The sequence below is a fragment of the Python bivittatus genome, unplaced genomic scaffold, assembly GCF_059951505.1.
Source record: "Python bivittatus isolate LINGU-HERP-01145 unplaced genomic scaffold, Pbiv_v1 ctg000680_np1212, whole genome shotgun sequence".
Lineage (NCBI taxonomy): Eukaryota > Metazoa > Chordata > Lepidosauria > Squamata > Pythonidae > Python > Python bivittatus.
Window position 1 is genome coordinate 6,856,626 of NW_028277095.1, and position 20,335 is coordinate 6,876,960.

Below are 20,335 nucleotides of genomic sequence, written 5' to 3' on the forward strand. Positions count from 1 at the left end.
ATAATGCAACTCTTTTTTTTAAGACTGAGCACAATTTCCATGGTTGGACAGTAGGACAGAGAAGCTTAGTTCAGTAGTTGTTACTGCACAGTCAGCCAGATGTTTAGACTGGATTTGGCATTTTTATCCACCTATCCAGTCTTCCCAAGGACCTGGGATAGGCAGGCATCGTTGTTATTACTATTATATAGCCACCCACTTCAATAGAGCTGTGGAATGTATGTATCTCATAAATTTTACTTCTAGTGTAATTTTAGTGAAGAGTAGATTCATGCATAGCCTGCATATCATGATTCTCCTTGCTATGGACCCTCCCCAGTTGCCTGTCAGGTTTTTGGTAGCTGCTTGAACTGAATGTGATGCTTCCCAAGCGTGAATCTCACAGATTTCTGGTTAGCAACTTTAATTAGGATGAAAGTGGTAGCAATACAAGAATTCCAGCAAGTGAACTGTTTTCAATTGAGAACCAATATATCTATGTCTGTATAAGGGCAGGGTCTTTCTGGGTCTTTTTCCCATCAGTGATGGTGCTTAGGAGAACCATCCTATGGGTGGTGGGTCTCTTATGTAATAAAGCCTATAGTTGTGGATTGCTTGAATCTTACCCGTCTGAGAAACAACTCTGATGTTGATATGTTTTCCTTTGGTGCTGGTTTCCTCCTTTATTATGCTGTTGTTCTCAATGCCTCATTAGTCTTCATCTCTCTCTGGCCTTCTTCACTGCAAACTCAGTGCTGCTGTCAGAGATTCTGATTAATGGTTTTGTTTCGGATGTTTGAAACCAGGTGCTCGTGTTTGTCCACTCCAGAAAGGAGACAGGGAAGACGGCACGAGCCATCAGGGATATGTGTCTGGAGAAAGACACGCTGGGTCTCTTCCTGCGAGAGGGCTCTGCTTCCACAGAGGTCCTGAGGACAGAGGCAGAGCAGTGCAAGGTATTCATTTTCCAATACTTTTCATACTGATTTCAAAAGAGGTTTTGGACAAAGCACCTGTAAAATAATAATCCCATCTAAACAATCATGTGCAAACTTTTACAAAATGTCAAATCCAAGGACCAGAAGATAAAGCCCTATTTTTAAAAGATCCAACTTTTGCTCTTTTTTACTAAGATTTAATGGAGAACTGCCCTTTGTCCTTCCTTCTAGCAAAAGTCAGCCTATCCCCTGGTGGGCACCTAGCAAGTATTCCCTATCTTTTTCCAAACATTGCTATTTTTTTCTTCTGTCATTGGCAGTAAATTGAGAAGAGTTTTCTTCTTAGTCTTCTAACAACATTGTTATTTTCTCCCTTACAGAATTTGGAACTTAAAGACTTGCTGCCCTATGGATTTGCCATTCACCATGCGGGCATGACCAGGGTAGATCGAACATTGGTGGAAGATTTGTTTGCAGATAAACATATTCAGGTATGGCTGCGCTTCCTGAATAATGAGTTCCCTGTAGTTGAGTGTTCTAAAATACTTGAAGGTAAAGTAGCCTCTGAGATGTCTCTTCATCATTTTTGGGCTACTGTAGATTGTTGTTCTCCTGTTCTCAGGGAAGATTATACATTAAGGGCTGCTATGCCCACCTGTGGGTACGGGGGGTGAGTGGGGAGTATTTTGCCAAATTAAGGTCAAGGTTGTAAACATTTACTTATTATCTATTAAGCTTCTCTTAACTTAAATTAATAAGTTTAGGTGTTGCGAATGGCCCATTCCATTCTTTTTCTATTGCTTAGATTAGCCCCAATTTGTTGCTAGACAGAAATATTTGGGACATGCTATTTCTTTGTCTTCAGGATTTTTGGAACAGGGAAGAATAACCACTTTCTGATTACATCATGATAATGTGTCTCTGACTTTTCTGGGTGGCTCCTTTTGGAAGAAAGGAGGAGAGAGTTAGTAGTGGGCTCAAAGATTAGTCTAGGGCAGTGTTTCTCAACCTTGGCAACTTGAAGATGTGTGGACTTCAACATGCTGGTGATAGTAAGATGTTTAAATGTTAGAAGGATTCATTTAGAGCAGTGTTTCTCAACCGTGGCAACTTGAAGATGTGTGGACTTCAACTCCCAGGATTCCCCAGGCAGCTTTGCTGACTGGGGAATCCTGGGAGTTGGTCCACACATCTTCAAGCAGCCAAGGTTGAGAAACACTGCCCTAGACCAAACTGGTTCTCAGTTTGGGCTAGAAAACTCTGAAATGCTAAAAGAGTGTTGATGAGTTGCCAGTTGGGGAGTTCTGGGAGGTGAAGCCCACACATCTTAAAACTGCCAAGATTGAGAAACACTGGTCTAGAGGGACGTTTACCCTGCATGTATAGCTCTTGACTACATCCCAGGCTTGGAGGCCTGTTTGTGCTAGTTCTTTTTTCTTTTTTCTTTTGCCAGACTAATCCTTTCTATGTCGTCTGCTCCCTAAAACAACCTTTTTTAATTATTATTTTTGGTCCCCAGACTCCATCCTACTCATTCTGGAAAATCAGGTTTTGAACAAAATATTCCTTCTCCCATAGCTGTTACTATCCTGTATTTTAGTACTGACCTTGTGTCGTTCCTATTCACGGGTAGCCAGGTTGTTTTCGAAGGGATTCAGTTGTGGTTGGTCCAGGAAACAGCCCCGTTGTGGACACTTTCCTCTCTGTCACAAACCACTATAACTTGCCACTCCACTGATTTTTAGCTTTCTTTTGCCCCACTGTTTTCTTACTGAGACTTGAAAGGTAAAATTTGGAAGAAAAGAAATCTTACATGAAAAGCAAATCTGGAAGAATATATGAAACATTTCACAATCACTGTTGTAACATGATTACTAGCTGTAAATTTCAGATCCAGCCTTTTTGTATCATTACATGTGCAAGCTATGCATAATATATTTACTCTTAGTGCTGCATTATTAGAAAGTTCTGTGCTTGGTTTAACTCCCCTCAGAAGATAGCTTTCCCTCCTGTGTAACATTCACGCAGTTACCGCGGGCCTCTCACGAGTGAGGGGAAAGAAGACACCAAACTGATTCTCCTTCGAGGGGGATGAGAGCGCCCAGACCGAAGTCTGGAAACCTCTTTTATTGAGTACATCAGAGGGCTGGGTTAAGCATGTATACGTCACACTACCTAATACAAGCTCATAACTATATATGGTAATACATGAAGCGCAAGGGATCATGTGCTCCGATTGAGCACGTGACAAGCTGCAGGGGCTTGCCTCCTGAAATTTGAGGCTTTTCCCCAGATTGTTGCTGGTACTTTCCATGCTAGCTTCCTTGTTAGTGTACGACTGATTTTACTAGTCTGCACTGACAGAAATGCCTAGCATGTGATGGGGTGTTATAATGCAACACTCCTGTAGCCTGCAAAAAATCCTGCAACACAGCAGTTGTTACAACAATCTGAAGGCAGGTTATTTTTTTCTTCAATGCTATTTTTCTTTCTTTGCAGATGGATGGATGGATGGATGGATGGATGGATGGATGGATGGATGGATGGAATTATGTGTGATTAAATCAAGTATTATTGCAATGGCAGCTCTAATTGGGTTTTTACTGATTATGTGCTTTATATAAATATTAGAAGCTCCATTAGATTTAACCTTTTTCATCTCTTGGGCATTCTTCTCTTACAGGTTCTGGTCTCCACCGCAACCTTGGCTTGGGGTGTTAACCTACCTGCTCACACTGTCATCATCAAAGGGACACAGGTTTATAGCCCTGAGAAAGGTCGCTGGACCGAGCTGGGTGCCCTGGACATCTTGCAGGTAAATCCTGCTCATGAGTTGGGCACTCTGGGATGTGATGCATTCAGAACCTTGTTCTTTTTCTCATCACTGTTGAACCTTTCCCAAGAGATTTGGCTGGTATGCTTAAAAGTCTATACCAGGTCTTACGTTTGTATCTCTGACGTGGTGGTGGTGTGTTTTGTTTAGATGTTGGGTCGTGCTGGAAGACCTCAGTATGACACTAAGGGCGAGGGGATCCTCATCACATCCCACGGCGAGCTGCAGTACTACCTCTCTCTGCTCAACCAGCAGCTTCCCATTGAGAGCCAGATGGTGGCCAAGCTCCCAGATATGCTTAATGCAGAAATTGTGCTGGGCAACGTCCAGAATGCGAAGGTGAGGACGGGGTGCCCATGTCCACTTCACCTAGAGATACTCTTAGGTTGACTGTGTTCACACATCATAGAAATGAAGTAAAGAAAAGGAGGTTGCCCTTGTGTGCCACTCGTAAGCTATTCCGTATAGGACAAACGGCAGGCTGTAGAGTTAATGAGTAAATAAATGGTCAGGATGGATCTTTTGCAGTGGATGAAGAACATGCAGGACAATTTCTCCTTTTGTTTATTCTTGTTTGCATTTTGGATTCTGCATTCCGGTTGCTTACAAGACATCCTTCTCATTGGCCTGGGTCTCAAATGTCTCTGCCTAGTTTAGATTTCACCCAGGTGTGTTCCTACTTCAGTGCTTAGCATCTGCAGCAGCAGCTTTCTCAGCCCTGGTGCCTTCCTAATGTCTTGAGATTGCAATTCCCAGGCTCTCCTGCTGGCGTAGAGTTCTGGGAGCTCCAGTCCCAACCCATCACAAGGATACCAGGATGGGGAAGATTTATAGCAATAGAGCTTGGGAAGTCTTTGGACAGTCACTGTTAATTCTTGTAGATGTCTCTTGGTGCCCTGTTGGATTGTAACACCTATCAGCCTACAGTTGGGAAGGGTTTAGTTTGTGCCAGTTACAAAAATGTTGTCCTCTCCCTCTTTCCCTGCCTCCCCCCCCACCTTGTCATGATAGGGGCCTATGTTGATTGGGGGGGCCTTGTTTATTCATTTATTTACTTTCTGGGGCCACCCACTCAAGAAGCGTCCATTGGAATTGGGCATCTATTATAAATTTAAATAAAAAATAAAATGAAAACGCAACTTTGGGTGGTTTTCAGTGGGTTAAAAACAACTAGCAACATGTGTAACAACAATAAATATAACAACAAGAAAAGTACCTGCACCAGGGGAAGATGGGATTGGGTCCTCCTATGTCACCCCTTCAAGTTAGACCACACTAGGAAATCAAAGTCATCCATGCTAATACTACTTTTATGATAAGGTTACAATAACAGAATCTTGCAGGTCTGAATGGGCCTCCCACTCCCTGCCTTTATGTTTGTGACAACTAGGGAGGGTCAAGTCTGAGATGCTTTCTCAGGTTACAGTTCTGCCCCAGACTCAGATTTCTTTTATCTGACTGTTGTCTCAGTTGTAGCTCTTCCTCCTGTTCCTCAAAGCCATTCCTTATGCCCTCTCTGCTCTCCTTTTTTCTTTCTTTCTTTTATTAGTAATCTGTGAGCCCATCTTCCACCTCTTGTTGGTTTTCAGAGCAGGAGTTGGTGGTACCATCTCATTCCCCTCTGCTTGTAGCATTTCTGAGGCTAACAGTCCCAATACTTCCTTTTTTGGCTGCTGTAGGATGCCGTGAACTGGCTCGGCTACACTTACCTCTACATACGGATGCTGAGATCTCCGAATCTCTATGGCATCTCCCACGATGACATGAAAGGAGATCCGTTGCTGGACCAGCGCCGACTGGACTTGGTGCATACTGCCGCCCTGATGCTAGACAAAAACAATTTAGTTAAATATGACAAGAAGACGGGGAATTTCCAGGTTAGTACAGAGATATTCAGGTTAATTTGCTAGAGTAAATTCCACCAGCATCTGTTAATTGTCTAGCCATGGATAATCACTCGTGTTGGCAATAGTGTATAAGGCCCCAAATATTTCCTTTTGTATTTCATTTCATTTCGTTTCATTTCATTTCATTAATTTCTAAGGCCACCCCCTCTCTTGCAACTGTGGGCAGCTTACAGAGGATTACAAAAATTGTGAAAAAGACCACAACAATAAAAGACAACCACTCTGGGGAGGAAAAACAAAATCCAGTATATGACAGCTAAAAATTACATCATGCTCACATAATAATAAACAAGACCGCACACCATCCTAGCCCAGGGTTTGGGGAAAGAGCCAGTCTTCCCAAAAGCAGCAGGATTGGGGCCATTTGGGCTTGGGTGGGATGCTGTTCCAGAAGGTTGGCGGGGCAACAAAATGTACCAAGTTTTGCTTGGTAAGTTTCATGCAATTTAGCCTCAGTGCTGTTGCTCCATGAAACTTAACAAGGGAGACATGACAGAGGTTCAGAACTACGAAAAGTGTGGAGAGGGGCTGTTTATCTTCCGGTGATCCTCGGTCACCCAGCCTTCAGGTCAGCCAGTGAAATAGATTGTTAGCAGCTTCAGGATACACGGAAGCGCTACTTCACACAAAGCTCAATTAACAGATAAGTCTCTTTGCCTGCAAAAGTGGGGACCACCACTAGCTTCAGTGGCTTTAAAAGAACGAAATTACAACGTGTAGCTCTGCTCACGATTGATTCTTTCCTTTCCCCTTGTTCGCTGCTCCTTTCCCAACCTTTCTTCTCTTTCCGCAGGTGACCGAGCTGGGCCGCATAGCCAGCCACTACTACATCACCAATGAGACCATACAAACGTACAACCAGCTGCTCAAGCCCACCTTGAGCGAGATTGAACTCTTTCGCGTTTTCTCTCTGTCCTCCGAGTTCAAGAACATCACTGTGAGAGAGGTATGGAGTCAGAGATGGGCAGTTCCCTCCTGTCAATCTGGTATCTTCACCATTTTGCTAATATTGGGACAGTCAAGTTTTCAACTCCCCCAATATTTTTGCCTAGCTCAAGAGCTTTCCCCAAATTTTTGCTTTTATTAGGGGAGGAGGGAGATATGAGAAGTCACAAAGATGAGGGCTTTAGATTGGCAAAATTCTCTTAATGTGGAACGATTTATTTTATTTTAAGATTTTATTCTACTTGCCAGATTAACACAGACTCTTGATGACTTACAAAAACATTGAGAAAAATGTCTATAAAATGTCTGTGATAGATACAAATAAAAGCAACCAATAACTAAAGTTGCAACCGTAGAAAAATTAATAATGTGTTAGTGAAAATATATTAAGTGTTAATGAAGAACCATTCATAACAAAATCAAATAAAATAATATCAACAAATAAATCAATGTATGTAATTCAGAATGAAATATGGCAGTAACAAACTGTTTAGCCAAATGCTGTTAGGAAAGGTTTTTGTTTTCAGTGACTTCCAGAATGTTAAAATGGATGGAGCAGGTCTTAATTCTAAACTTTTTCACTTTTCCCCCTATTAAAATCGTACTTGTCTTAGTTTATATACTTGTTCTTAACCTTTAAGGGATTGAAACAGGTTTGAAACATTAGAGATAATGTTATTGTTGCTTAGTTCACTTCATAAAAATAAATGTGTCCATTTCTAAATATCTGGCATTCTGGCTGCCCCTCCACTTTTCACAGAACCTCCACAGTCCCTCCATTTTTTACAGAACCTAACTGCAACCTTTGCTTTTGAGTGTAGCCCTTTGCTGCTCCCTTCTTAGCTTTGGGAATCGATTGACTCAACATGGGTAGATCTGTGGGTGATTTGCAGTAATTCACCTAGCAACTTAGCCAAATGAGTCCCAAATTATAGCCAAATTATACTGCTGAAATGAAGAAAGCTTAATCAGAAGCGGATCCATTCAGTTCTAGTACTTGGAACAAAATTCTGAGCTCAACAATTCTCTATCTTTATGCAGGATGTCTTGTGCACCAGATTCCAGTTGGTAGAACTCTAGTAAAAATAAAACTCTTGGCTTGTTCAAAGTCTGTCCACTCTGTAGAGCATAACAGAGGTGATTCAGTTCCCCTATTTTTCTCATAATCTTTGCAGGAAGAGAAACTGGAACTTCAGAAGCTGCTGGAGAGGGTCCCGATTCCAGTGAAAGAGAGCATTGAGGAGCCAAGCGCTAAAGTAAGTTCTTCCACGTCCTGTGGGAAAACCTTCCCAGGACAAGTCTGGGTTTGCTTGTATTTTACAGTCTGTGCCAATTTCTCACCTATTGGTGCATGTCATTCAGTACCTATAAGGCTGACTGGGAGATTCAGATGAATATGTTCTACTTGGTTTTGATTGCTGTAACCTTTCCCAAGTGTAAATCTGGAGAGGAGGATTAAAGCTCTTCTTTTAAAAAACCCAAACATATTTCACTACCTCCCTTTCCAGGGGCAGAAGAGTACGTTTATTTATTTATGTATTTTATTTATTAAATTTATATGCCGCCCATCTCCCCCAGAGGGCGACTTTGGCGGCTCACAATGAAAATCCACAACAGTAAAAACAATGAAAATATAAATATCCATATTAAAATTAGCTAATAACAATTCTATATAAAAAGACTATATACACTTCAAGATGATGGGGGCAGGAGCAGTATTGGTCATCCCACCAGCCAATCCCAACCATGTGAGCCCCCATCAGGCCCCCAGGCCATCTGGGATAGCCATGTCTTCACACTTTTCCAGAAGGCCAGGAGAGTCGGGGCGGACTGCACCTCCGGCGGTAAGCCATTCCACAGGGCGGGGGCCACAGCAGAAAAGGCCCTGTTCCAGCTGAAGAACCTTGACTGGTGGGATCCCCAACATTCCCCTTCTGCCACACCAAGTGGGACGGGCTGACATAACAGGCTAGACAGCTCCTCAGATAACCTGGGTTATTTGTTTATGTTCTTTGGAGGGTGCTAAGTTTTCTCCTCCTCTCCTAGATCAACGTGCTCCTGCAAGCTTTTATCTCTCAGCTGAAACTAGAAGGTTTTGCCCTCATGGCAGACATGGTCTACGTCACTCAGGTGAGCCCCAATCCTAAGATAATTCGATGCCTGCATCTTTGGGTGTGGCTGTCCTAGCGCTAGGGAAGGCTATCCCCAAGGTTACAGGGTCCCTGTGGAACCTGAAGATTCTTTTTTTGTTTCCCCCTATTTCATGGAATATTGAAAATAAAAAAAAATAACGTAAAATAAAGTCTGTAGTGGACCAGAGTCCAGTTTGTCTGATGCGTCTCTTGATGGTCCAAACTTGTACAGATGGGGGCGTGGGGGAAGGAGGCGTACCACTGAAGTCTGACCATCTGTATGGTGGAATGCGGGCTTCAGATCCAGACAGTTTAGGATTCAAAATGTGATGGTGGTGGACAGATCGGTTCTTTTACTTGTCAGTAAATTAAAAACACTCTGGGGTGGGATGTGGAGTATCCTCCTCTTTCCCCAGGCTTCAGTTGCAAGTTGAAATTGACGTTCTGTTTTGTTTTCTTCTCAGTCTGCGGGACGGCTGATGCGTGCCATCTTTGAGATTGTCCTAAACCGTGGTTGGGCTCAGCTCACTGACAAGACCCTAAACCTCTGCAAGATGATTGACAAGCGAATGTAAGGCGGCTTCTCTTAATTTTTTATATTTTCCATAGCTTCTATCCGATAATGTCATCTGCCTATCATACAGTTTGTCTCTATGCATGTTTATTCAGAAATAAGTCTCAGTTTAGTTCCATGTAAATATTCCAGTAGTTAGGTGGAGCTTAAGGATTATAATAGAAAAGAACCGTTCTGTTCAATGTATATTAAACTTCAAAGAAAGTATACACCAAGTTTGGTTTCCTTCAAATGATGCATCTGGCTAAAATTTACTTGTGATACCTGTGTCCTGGTATCCTGAATTCTGTAACTGTGCCTGTGTTTGGGGGGTGGGGGTGGGGAGGAACATACTTTTGACAGCAAAATTTAAATACCTGGCAGAATTTTAACAGTGTTAAATAGGATTAACGTGGAGAAAGGAAGGGAGCTGGCCATGGCAGTTGTGGAGATGGGAACATGGGTGTGTTGTGTCTTCAACCTTGCTAGCTTCTGGCGTATTCGTTGATCAGCATTTTTGCAGTAGTCCCTGCCATCAGAACTTCCTAGAAACCTTTTTAATGTTTTAATAAAACCCTCTATTTCCAAAGAGTTCTTGTTAGAAAACCAGAAACGTGACTGCAGCAGTGCAGGGTTCTGAATTCCCACATTCCGTGCCGGGAAGAGCATGTTCTGTTTTGCCCCTGCACAGGGACATGTGTAGCCAACCTCTCCAAGGCAGTAAAATGAAGAAGTCTTGCAAGTGCGAATGAGCAAAGTTGTGTCTCACAGTCCTTGCAAAAGGCCTGTTTTCTGCAGTTAAAAATAGAAGATTCAGCCGGATGAAAGGAACTAAACTGCAGATTCCTAGCTTTTCATCTTCTACCAGCCGTGATTGAGGGTTGGATCTTGAGAGGCGCAACACTGGAGTCAGACCCAAGGCCCCACCCGTTCCCTGCCCCTATTCGCCATTTCAGATCTTGTTTCTATGGATGCCAACAGTTGAAGAAAAGCACGTGCTGGACCCTGAGCGGCACCCTTCTTGTTCTTATAGGTGGCAGTCCATGTGCCCCCTCCGCCAGTTCAGGAAATTGCCAGAAGAGGTGGTGAAGAAAATTGAGAAGAAAAACTTCCCATTTGAGCGGCTGTATGACTTGAATCACAACGAAATAGGTCAGTGTCGGGGATTGTCGTGTTTTTGGACCGCAGGGTAGGGATGTGGATTGGGGAGAGCGCCACCTGGAGGCTGGGAAAGGTGCTGCCTTCCTTTGCAAGGTAGGCATTGCTTACTTTTGTATTGCAGCACAGGTGGGTACACACGTTTTATCCTTTAAGCCTGAATTAAATATTTAGATTATGGCTGAATTTGAAGAGACCAAACACTGAGACCAGTGAGGACCCAGCAGAAGAGACCTTGTGTTGTGTAAATCACTACAGCAAATTTGTAATTAATTTGGTATAATAGTAATGCTAAAAATGGGAAACATCTAAAGACTATTCAAATGTGCCAATAAAAACCAGTGTTTATTTTGGACCAATATATTTCCAGGAGACTCGTAATGCTAAATTCGTTGTGCACAAAAGAACTTCAGTCTATTTCCTAGAATCCAGGAACCCAAAATGTGAGCTAACGATCAAGAATACTGGGTTAGCTTTTGGGTAGCCAGCGTGCTTCAGTCCAAATTCTACACCAAGTGGCACAAAGACTGACTTCACACATACTGCGCTCGCATTGAAGCATGATTTGTTGAGTGAGCTGCAAATGACTGAGGTCACATGACCTGGTAAGCCATAAACCAGGATTTACAAATCCAGTGACTTGGCTCCAGACAACCGGTTTAGCCAGAACCACACAGGAAGCTTAGCACAACGTGTAAACCCAGCCATAGGGAATATCCAGCCCTGGTTAAATGCTGTTGGGAAGATACACTTCTCCTCTTCACCAATACTGTCCTCATTCAGGAGAGCTCATTCGGATGCCCAAGATGGGAAAGACAATCCACAAATACGTCCACCTGTTCCCCAAACTGGAGCTGTCTGTCCACTTGCAGCCCATCACCAGGTCTACTCTGAAAGTGGAGCTAACCATTACTCCTGATTTCCAGTGGGATGAAAAGGTAAATGGACAACCTGGAATCTGCAGGGACAATCTCCAGTAATGTTGAGGAGGCGGGATCTGAGGGTGACCTGTGTGGGTGAGGCAGTTCACGATGGAGAAATCCCTTCACTCTTGGTCTAGCGATTCTCCTTGCTTCCTTTGTACAGTCCGGTCTCTCTCCTCTCTTGTGGCCAGGTCCATGGTTCCTCAGAGGCTTTCTGGATTTTGGTGGAGGACGTGGACAGCGAAGTGATCCTCCATCATGAGTATTTCCTTTTGAAGGCCAAATACGCCCAAGATGAGCACCTCATCACCTTCTTTGTGCCAGTTTTTGAGCCGCTTCCTCCACAGTACTTCATTCGGGTGGTCTCGGATCGCTGGCTTTGTAAGTCCCTAACGAGGGGGGCTTTTGCTGAACAGGTTTATGCTCTCTTGCTGGAGTTTGTGGCATCGGGGGACATATTATGGAGGCATTCCATCCGGGCATAAGTATTTTCTTGGAAAAGTCGATCCTGTCTGAAATCCGGTTACCTCTTGCCTCTGTTTTGAAGAAGCAAATCTAAAATGAAAAATTCTTAACATTTTCCCCGCACAGTATTCATTATGGCTGTATGTGACATGAGATATTTGCACTTTGCTGTTTTCTAGATGGGAAGTACGACAGTAGGATGGAGGACAATGTTCCAGAATTTAAAGGGGCAGGGTGAGGGTTCTGTTGTGCTGAGGCCTTGTTAAGCATGCTAAATGGACAGGGGAAAGTTCAGAGCAAGTGCAGAAACAAGCAAGGTTTAACATGTAGTTCTCCCAGGCCACCTTGCGACATGCTGGGTCCTGTTGTTTATGTGGGGGAATTTGGCATACAAGTGAATTAGCCCCCCCCCCATTTTTTCTTTTACTTTTACTTATTATTGGTACACTGTTTTTCCATTGTGAACCTGGGTCTGAAGTGGCTCACATAAATATCAACACATCAGAATATAAGATCACACTTTAAAAAATACAGTTGAACCACAGATTCAAGAACCATGTAGTTAAAAATGGCAATAGAACAATTTACACTTAATATTTAATTACCAATCACAGACCATGAAGAACGTAAAGGAGACAAAAATGCCAGTCCAGTCTGCATTGCTGTCGCTAGTTCTCTTGCATTCCTGAAGGTGAATTGCAGCCAGTATAGGTGTTCAGTACAAACCACAATGACATCACATGTAATATCATTGCACAACTTATGCAAAGTGTGCAGTTTGTGTGATGAGTGAATGACCCGCGTAATGTCATTGGGCTCTCCTGCAGATGCTCCTGGCAGCCAGACTAAAACACTATTCAGGATTTTCAAACTGGCTGCTTCATCTCTCCTCCAAAGGAGACTGGCCATAGCAGGAGAGAAATGCAGGGAGCTGAGCAGTGGTTTCTCCTCCACCTCTTGGTGTCCTAGGTCCTCCAGTGTCTCTGCCACCTTTTCCTCAACTGTGTGTGTGTGCTTGATCTTTCCAGCCTGTGAAACCCAACTACCCGTGTCCTTCCGGCACTTAATCCTGCCAGAGAAGTACCCTCCTCCAACCGAGCTGCTGGACTTACAGCCCCTGCCAGTCTCTGCGTTGCGGAACAGCGCCTTTGAGAGCCTCTACCAAGACAAATTCCCCTTCTTCAATCCAATCCAGACCCAAGGTGGGCATTGCAAAGGGTTCAGCGGGTGGGCGGAGGGCCATTTCACCAAAAAGAGTGTTTTCTTGGGCATGGAGAGCTTCAATGAGATTGAGTGTCCTTGCAAATACAAACCAGGGATATTTAATAAACCATAGCCGTCTTGATCCATCACAAAGAAAAAAAACAAAATTGACTGTTGGGTAGTATCTTTATTAGGACCAAGCGAAGTGGGGCACCGTGTGTGCAGATTTCCGAGCTCCTGGGGAGTTCTCATCAGGCAAAACGTTAAAAAAGATGGGGGATGGAAAAGGATTAAGAAATCTGAAATTCAGGCCAGATGTTATAGCCATGAAGTGAGCTGCTTAAGCTAAGACTAAATGTGTTTGTTGATAATGAGTGGAAATTAGTGCCCTGCTTTGTAACATTCAGGGATGAATCACCTTGTAGTTCCCCCATATCTCTGAAAACTCAAAAATGGCCAGCCCTCAGTCTGTATATATATGGGGGGTTTTTTCCCAAAATGAAGCTCAGAAGCTCCTGGCTTCTTGAACAACAGGAGAAAGTACAGTTTTTGTAACAGCAAAGTCAGAGAGTAATTGTGGGAGGGTGCACTAAGTGAAGTCAGTAACCTAGTGGTTAGAGGGATTGAACCCTCTAAATAAGTGTTTTTCAAACTTGGCAACTTTAAGATGTGTGGACTTCAAGTCCCAGAATTCCCCAGCCAGCATTCTGTAAATGTAGCCCTCTCTTGGAGGGGAGGGTGGGAGAAAACCTTTCCCTGTAAGCAGAGAAAGTAGCTTTGTGTATATGAACAATCTGTGAGAGCCAGTTTGGTGTCATCATTCTGGTGGACCAGAAGCAGGTAGACTGTGAGTTCCAGTCCTCCCTTGGGCACGAAAGCCAGCTGGGTGACTTTGGGCCAGTCACTCCCTCCCAGCCCAACCCACCTCATAGGGGAAGATAGGAGGGAGCATTATGTACACCTTGATCTGTAAAGGTGGAATATAAATCTAATAATAAAATAATCTATGAGCATTTCTTGCTATGGTTACACAAGATAAAATAACATCATTGCAGAATCGCAGATTGGTCAGAATCCCTGCCTTGTAGCATATGAGCATTTTTTTCCTGCGTTGTACTTATCTGTGATGGCTGGAGCATCAAGTGATCACTGCGAGGTGTTCAGTTTGGCTCTTTTTGTGTCTAGTATTCAACACCGTCTACAACAGCGATGAAAATGTCTTTGTGGGAGCACCAACGGGCAGTGGGAAGACCATCTGTGCTGAGTTTGCCATCCTGAGGATGCTGCTGCAGAACGTGGAGGGCCGCTGTGTCTACATCACTCCCATGGAGGCGCTCGCTGAGCAGGTGCTGAACTCTTGACTTGCCATTTATTGAGTCTGCTCTTCCCAAGAAAGGGAATAGATCAGAGCTCAACAGATGTTGCTCCCTCTACAGAGAGTCTTACAGGGAGCAGATGTGAAAAGGAGGGTTTTTTTGTTTTTGGTGAGGCTAGAAGGGGCCAAGCTGTTTGAGTGAGAGTTTGATCTGGAAGCTTTCTAAGATGTCATCCTCTTCCTCTTCCTTCTCCGAGACAGATCTTCTTGGATTGGTACGAGAAATTCCAAGAAAGGCTTCTCAAAGTTGTCTTGTTGACGGGGGAGACCAGTACTGATCTGAAGTTGCTGGGAAAGGGCAACATCATCATCAGCACCCCAGAGAAGTGGGACATCCTGTCCCGGCGCTGGAAGCAGCGCAAGAATGTGCAGAATGTCAACCTCTTCATTGTGGATGAAGTTCACCTCATTGGTGGTGAGAATGGGGTGAGTTTCCAGCAGAGAAGCCACTCATTTCGGAGGGACTGATCTGGCCACTGCTTCCTTTGTCTCTCACCCTTCCTTTCATTTGGAGAGGAACCCTGTATTCTGAAGCTTCTGTCGCTCCCCTGCCCCCAATTTAGTAAGGACAATTTTGCCCTGCATGGGAAGTAAACAACTGCGAAAGGAGGTTTTTCAGTGCTTACTTCAGAAATTTGGGGCGAGCAATGCCCTTCTTTCCTTTCCAACCAACGGGCAGTACTTCACGCTGCATAAAGAATGGTGTAGAAGACATCTGCAAGGGTCTGCTGAGAGGTGCAAGTGGGGTGTTTTTGCTCCAAACCCACATACTTTTCCTGCTTGAAAAACACTTTCCCCGCTTCTTTTAAAAGGATAGGCGGCATACAGGGAGCTGTCTCAGCTGGGTTTATACCTCACCTTTGGATGTTAGTGTAATTTGCAAAGGCAGCCATTGGAATTTGCTCCAGGGCATGGCATGTTTCAGCAACAGGCTTTTATAATTTATATTATCCTTCCATAAGTCATGGCTTTGCATGATGTGATTCAGGATACAGTCGTCTCTGGTCTAAAATTGCTGAAACTCCTGTGGTAGCAGCTGTCCAACATCTCTACTTTGATGCTGAGGACTGATTCTTGCATCTCCCTGCAGGCATGAAATCCACTGTTCAATAAACCAGATTATTAAAAAGATGTCTGATATAGTTCTTTAAAAACTTGTTATGTCAGAGATAGGTTCAAATGAGTAAAGATCTTAAGTACTGAGAAAGCAACTTCTCGTTACACATTAGGTTTCCTGTCTCTCCCAAAGGGTTTCAGGTCACCCAGCTAACCAAATCTACAGTCCTTCATTCCTTCTGGGACAGGATTATTGAATGGCTAAATCAAGCGGTTGCCACTTTGAATCCCACTTCTGTTTTCCTGAGAAACTGAAATGTGTGTATGTGTGAGATTGTGACTGATGATCACAGGTGACCTCTGCCACTTGACCTAGTGGAGTTCTAGTTCATTGGTAGAGCTTTGGGTGACTTCTTCAAAGCCAGGGAAGGTTGCATGAAGCTCAGCACTTCATAGCATGCCTTTCCTGCTCATTTGTCCCAAATTGCTAGATATCAAGTCACCGGGTGTTCCTGACATAACCCGGCTCTCTTTGGCTTCCTTTCGCAGCCCGTCTTGGAGGTAATCTGTTCCCGTATGCGCTACATCTCCTCCCAGATCGAGCGGCCAATCCGCATTGTCGCCCTCAGCTCGTCATTGTCCAATGCCAAAGATGTGGCCCATTGGCTTGGTTGCAGTGCTACAGCCACCTTCAATTTCCACCCCAATGTGCGCCCTGTACCTCTGGAGCTACACATCCAAGTAAGTCTCCCACCCTTTCTGGGCAGCCCCACCCGTATGGAGCTACTGTAAACCAGTCTTGGTCTCCTTACCTCTGCATCTCCTTCATTGATTGGCAGAAGCTTTGTGTGTTCTCAGGCAAAGCAAATGGCCTTTCCAGCCCTTTCTGGAGCTACTTAAGCCTCAGGTTCATTTTCCACGCTGTGCTTTATCACTCAATTGCAGTTCTTCCTTTTAAGGTCTCCCCCAGAAAGTAGATGCGGTGTTATTGTCAGCTGTCTTGCTTTTCCTCCCTTGCTTTGTTCAGGGCTTCAACATCAGCCACACCCAGACCCGCCTCCTGTCCATGGCTAAGCCAGTCTACCATGCGATTATGAAACATTCTCCAAAGAAGCCGGTCATCGTGTTTGTTCCCTCTCGCAAGCAGACGCGTCTCACAGCCATTGACATCCTCACCACCTGTGCTTCAGATGTCCAGAGACAAAGGTAAGAGCGTGGTTTTCTGTAGTTGGATCATTATGCAGAGTGGGACTGACTTTTGCAATCACCATTGAGTAAACATGCCTGACTCTTTTGGGGAGGTGGTGGTTGTTAATTTATTCTCTCTAATTAGCCCGGGAAAGACTTACAAAGGGTACTGAGTTCTGCTTGTTGACTGCTGAAATCTGTTTCCTCCTTATTGTGAGTTGCCCCCAAAACTGCCAGTGTATTTTTAATTATTACCTTTGAACCCACATAGCTTAGTAAGTTGTTCATTCTCCAACAACAACTTAAAATCTTCCTTCCTTCCTTCCTTCCTTCCTTCCTTCCTTCCTTCCTTCCTTCCTTCCTTCCTTCCTCCCTCCCTCCCTCCCTCCCTCCCTCCATCTTCCTTCCTTCCTTCCTTCCTTCCTTCCTCCCTCCCTCCCTCCCTCCATCTTCCTTCCTTCCTTCCTTCCTTCCTTCCTCCCTCCCTCCCTCCCTCCATCTTCCTTCCTTCCTTCCTTCCTTCCTTCCTTCCTCCCTCCCTCCCTCCCTCCCTCCCTCCCTTCATCTTCCCTTCCTTCCTTCATTCCTCCCTCCCCTCCTTCCTCCCTCCCTCCCCTCCCCTCCCCTCCCTTCCCCTTCCCTCCTTCCCTCCTTCCCTCCTTCCTCCCTCCCTTCATCTTCCTTCCTTCCTTCCTTCCTTCCTTCCTTCCTTCCTTCCTTCCTTCCTTCCTTCCTCCCTCCCTCCCTCCCTCCCTCCCTCCCTCCCTCCCTCCCTTCATCTTCCTCCTTCCTTCCTTCCTTCCTTCCTTCCTTCCTTCCTTCCTTCCTTCCTTCCTTCCTTCCTTCCTCCCCTTCCCCTTCCCCTTCCCCTTCCCCTTCCCCTTCCCCTTCCCCTTCCCCTTCCCCTTCCCCTTCCCTCCTTCCTTCCTCCCTCCCTCCCCCTTCCTTCCTTCCTCCCTCCCCTCCCCTCCTTCCCTCCCTCCCTCCCTCCCATTGCTACACACAGGCCTTTGAAGCAGCAGTAGCCTCTCTCTAAAACAGGAGCGAGCAAGCAAGCCCTTTAGTCTACTGTAAAATGCTCTTTGCAAAAAAATCTGTTGAGATTTCTGGTAGAAGCTTTCTCTCCCTTTTCTGCATTAATTTGTTCACCTACTTTTCTTGAATGCCACTCAGTCCCAGAAAGCTCTAGGCAGCTAACAATCCCATCATAAAATAAAATATCAATAAAAAAGAAGAGAAAGATGCAAAGATACACGAAAGGTCCAGTCAGAATCAGAAAATGAAACCAGCAAAATATCCTGTTGCTTGGGGTAGAGAGAGAAAAGGGTTGTCAAAAAAATGGGGGGGGACAAGGGGGAAACAATATGTGAGACAATAGGGGTCCCCATAACTTTGAGGCTGTAATGGTCTGTGGGAATGACCTTGGGAGACAGGATGAAGAGCCACAGACTAGGCAGTGGTCAGACAAGTGGTGGCTGAGCCCGCAGAAGGATTGGGGGTTTGGAAAGCATCTCAGAAGGGACCCTCCCTAGTTTCTTGGACTGTCAAGGCAAGGGATTTACTTTCAGACTTGCAAGATTCTGTTATTGTAACCTTAAAGTAAAGTTAGAGCTAGTACTTCTGGGTGTGCTTCTTGTCTGGACTACCTTGCAAGGCTGACAGGGCCTTCCCCATCCACTCTAAGCTTCAGCTTCATCCACCAACTAATTTTGCTTGAGGAAATGTAGCCCTTAACAACCGTATGTATGCCACCCTCCCCAGCTTTAATGGGCTGTCTCTTGGACCTTGGTCCTAAAAGTAACATAACTGAGTTAAAAACATGAAGGTCATGGATTCAGTTCTTCATACCTGGTGTAGATCTGAATGTAGACTTTCATATAGTTGAAGTGAGCTTAGGGAAAAAAATCCAAGATCAGTCTGAGGCAGTCAAGGGGATGTGGGGTTTTCAGGGAGAACAGATCTGGAACAATGAAGTGAAAGTTCTTCAGACTCTGCTCTTCTTGTGCTTCTTCAGTTTCCTTAAGTGACCTGCCGATTTCAGTCTTTCAGCCCCCTAATACTGGCCCAAGTTGCAGGATTTTGTTCTGAAGCCAATACGAAAGCATAAGTTGCCAAAGATGCCACCAGGTCTCCATGTCATCCTACTGTAATTTTGTATGTTATAATGATATTTACTTCCTCCATTTCATTTGTTCATACTTATTCTTACATGCACCCAGTCAAGGATTGTAAAGTAGCAAATACAGTAGTTGTTGTATGGATAATAGGTTTAGTTAACTAGATCAGCTGAACAGATTTTATAGGCTTTACGTCTATACATTTTTATGCTATCTTAAATTTACCTACTTACTCATTTACCTATATGTACATGGATAGTTTGCTGTATTTTCCCTTTTTCTCTCTCTTTTTCTCTTACTGGTCACTGACTGTAAAAAAGTTTGTTCTGTTTTGATTTAAATCTTTACGGATAACAGGATCCTCATTCTCTTTTAGCATGGCAGTCTGGGTGCCTTTCTTTTTTTAAAAGATGCTTCTCTTCAGTCTTGCAGGCCTTTAGTGCCTGTGGTCCAAGAGCTGGGGTGGGAGCAGGGAAGGAGGCCAGAGGAGGAGAAAAGAAGAGAAGAATGGAGGGAACTGAAATGGTTAGAAGGGGGTTTGGAAAGGAGTGTAATCAGTTCAGGCCTCTGACCAGAACCATTGGTTGCTTCTCCAGTTGCCTGCTAGGTGGTGGAAGAGGAAATTGCCAAGCGGGGGGGGGGGCAGCAAGAGGGAAAGGGTGTCCTTCTCATTTTCTTTGTAGCCCCCCTACAGCCAGAGGCAGTATGGCCCTCAACAAAAAGCATTATTCTCCTTTGTGGCAGAGTAGCTGGCTAAGACCTGGCTTGCTGGCTGTTCTGATCTGCCTGGCTTCCTGTCTCGGCAGGTTTCTGCACTGCACTGAGAAGGATGTGGCTCCTTACTTGGACAAACTGAACGACAATACCTTGAAAGAGACGGTGGTGAACGGGGTGGGCTACCTGCATGAGGGACTGACCTCAATGGAACGACGAGTGGTAGAGCAGCTGTTCAGCTCAGGTAAACCGGCAAGGAAAAGCAAGGCTTATTGGGCCCAATAAACAGGCCTAATTTAAAAAAAAAGAAATATATCTATATCTATTTCAGATTCACAGGGAAACATCTTAATGTATTAAATGCTTTCTGTAGATCTGGGAAGACCAACTAGTACACTGTGTTGTTTCAGTAAAAGAACATGAGAGTGTGCTTTCAGTTTCAACTGAAGAAAATCTGCAGAGAAGAAATAATTAAAGCTTGAATCATCTTTCTCGTTGATTTGGTAGTGTGAGATGCAGGGGGTGGTCTCCAGTTGCATATTGAAGCTGCTTCTGATCAGCTGTAGTAGAAATGAATCTGCTTTAGATAGTAGCAGACTCTACATACCTCTCCAAGCTATGGAGGTTTATTTCTGCCCTAGGTAACATGGACAGTTCTTTGCAGACAGCTGAATGAATACGTCCCTAGGTGATTGGTTGAATTCTGGACTGTTCCTCCTTTGTGATTTGTTCTTAGGTGCCATTCAGGTGGTGGTGGCTTCACGGAGCCTCTGTTGGGGGATGAACTTAGCTGCCCACCTGGTGATCATCATGGACACACAGTACTACAATGGGAAGATCCACGCGTGA

At 44.5% G+C, this 20,335-nt stretch overlaps 1 protein-coding gene across 1 annotated transcript in view; it reads left to right on the plus strand.

Moving 5' to 3' along the window:
- SNRNP200 (small nuclear ribonucleoprotein U5 subunit 200) overlaps window positions 1-20,335 on the plus strand; it is a 46,088-nt gene that overhangs the window by 17,573 nt on the left and 8,180 nt on the right. The window contains exons 17-35 of the mRNA XM_088151864.1: window positions 786-935; window positions 1,298-1,408; window positions 3,601-3,732; window positions 3,901-4,089; window positions 5,430-5,627; window positions 6,451-6,603; window positions 7,778-7,858; window positions 8,649-8,732; window positions 9,199-9,305; window positions 10,321-10,439; window positions 11,229-11,383; window positions 11,560-11,749; window positions 12,862-13,035; window positions 14,222-14,382; window positions 14,613-14,837; window positions 16,017-16,208; window positions 16,495-16,673; window positions 19,579-19,730; window positions 20,223-20,331. Coding sequence (XP_088007990.1) covers window positions 786-935; window positions 1,298-1,408; window positions 3,601-3,732; window positions 3,901-4,089; window positions 5,430-5,627; window positions 6,451-6,603; window positions 7,778-7,858; window positions 8,649-8,732; window positions 9,199-9,305; window positions 10,321-10,439; window positions 11,229-11,383; window positions 11,560-11,749; window positions 12,862-13,035; window positions 14,222-14,382; window positions 14,613-14,837; window positions 16,017-16,208; window positions 16,495-16,673; window positions 19,579-19,730; window positions 20,223-20,331 — 2,861 coding nt within the window. The remainder of the gene's footprint in view (window positions 1-785; window positions 936-1,297; window positions 1,409-3,600; window positions 3,733-3,900; window positions 4,090-5,429; window positions 5,628-6,450; window positions 6,604-7,777; window positions 7,859-8,648; window positions 8,733-9,198; window positions 9,306-10,320; window positions 10,440-11,228; window positions 11,384-11,559; window positions 11,750-12,861; window positions 13,036-14,221; window positions 14,383-14,612; window positions 14,838-16,016; window positions 16,209-16,494; window positions 16,674-19,578; window positions 19,731-20,222; window positions 20,332-20,335) is intronic.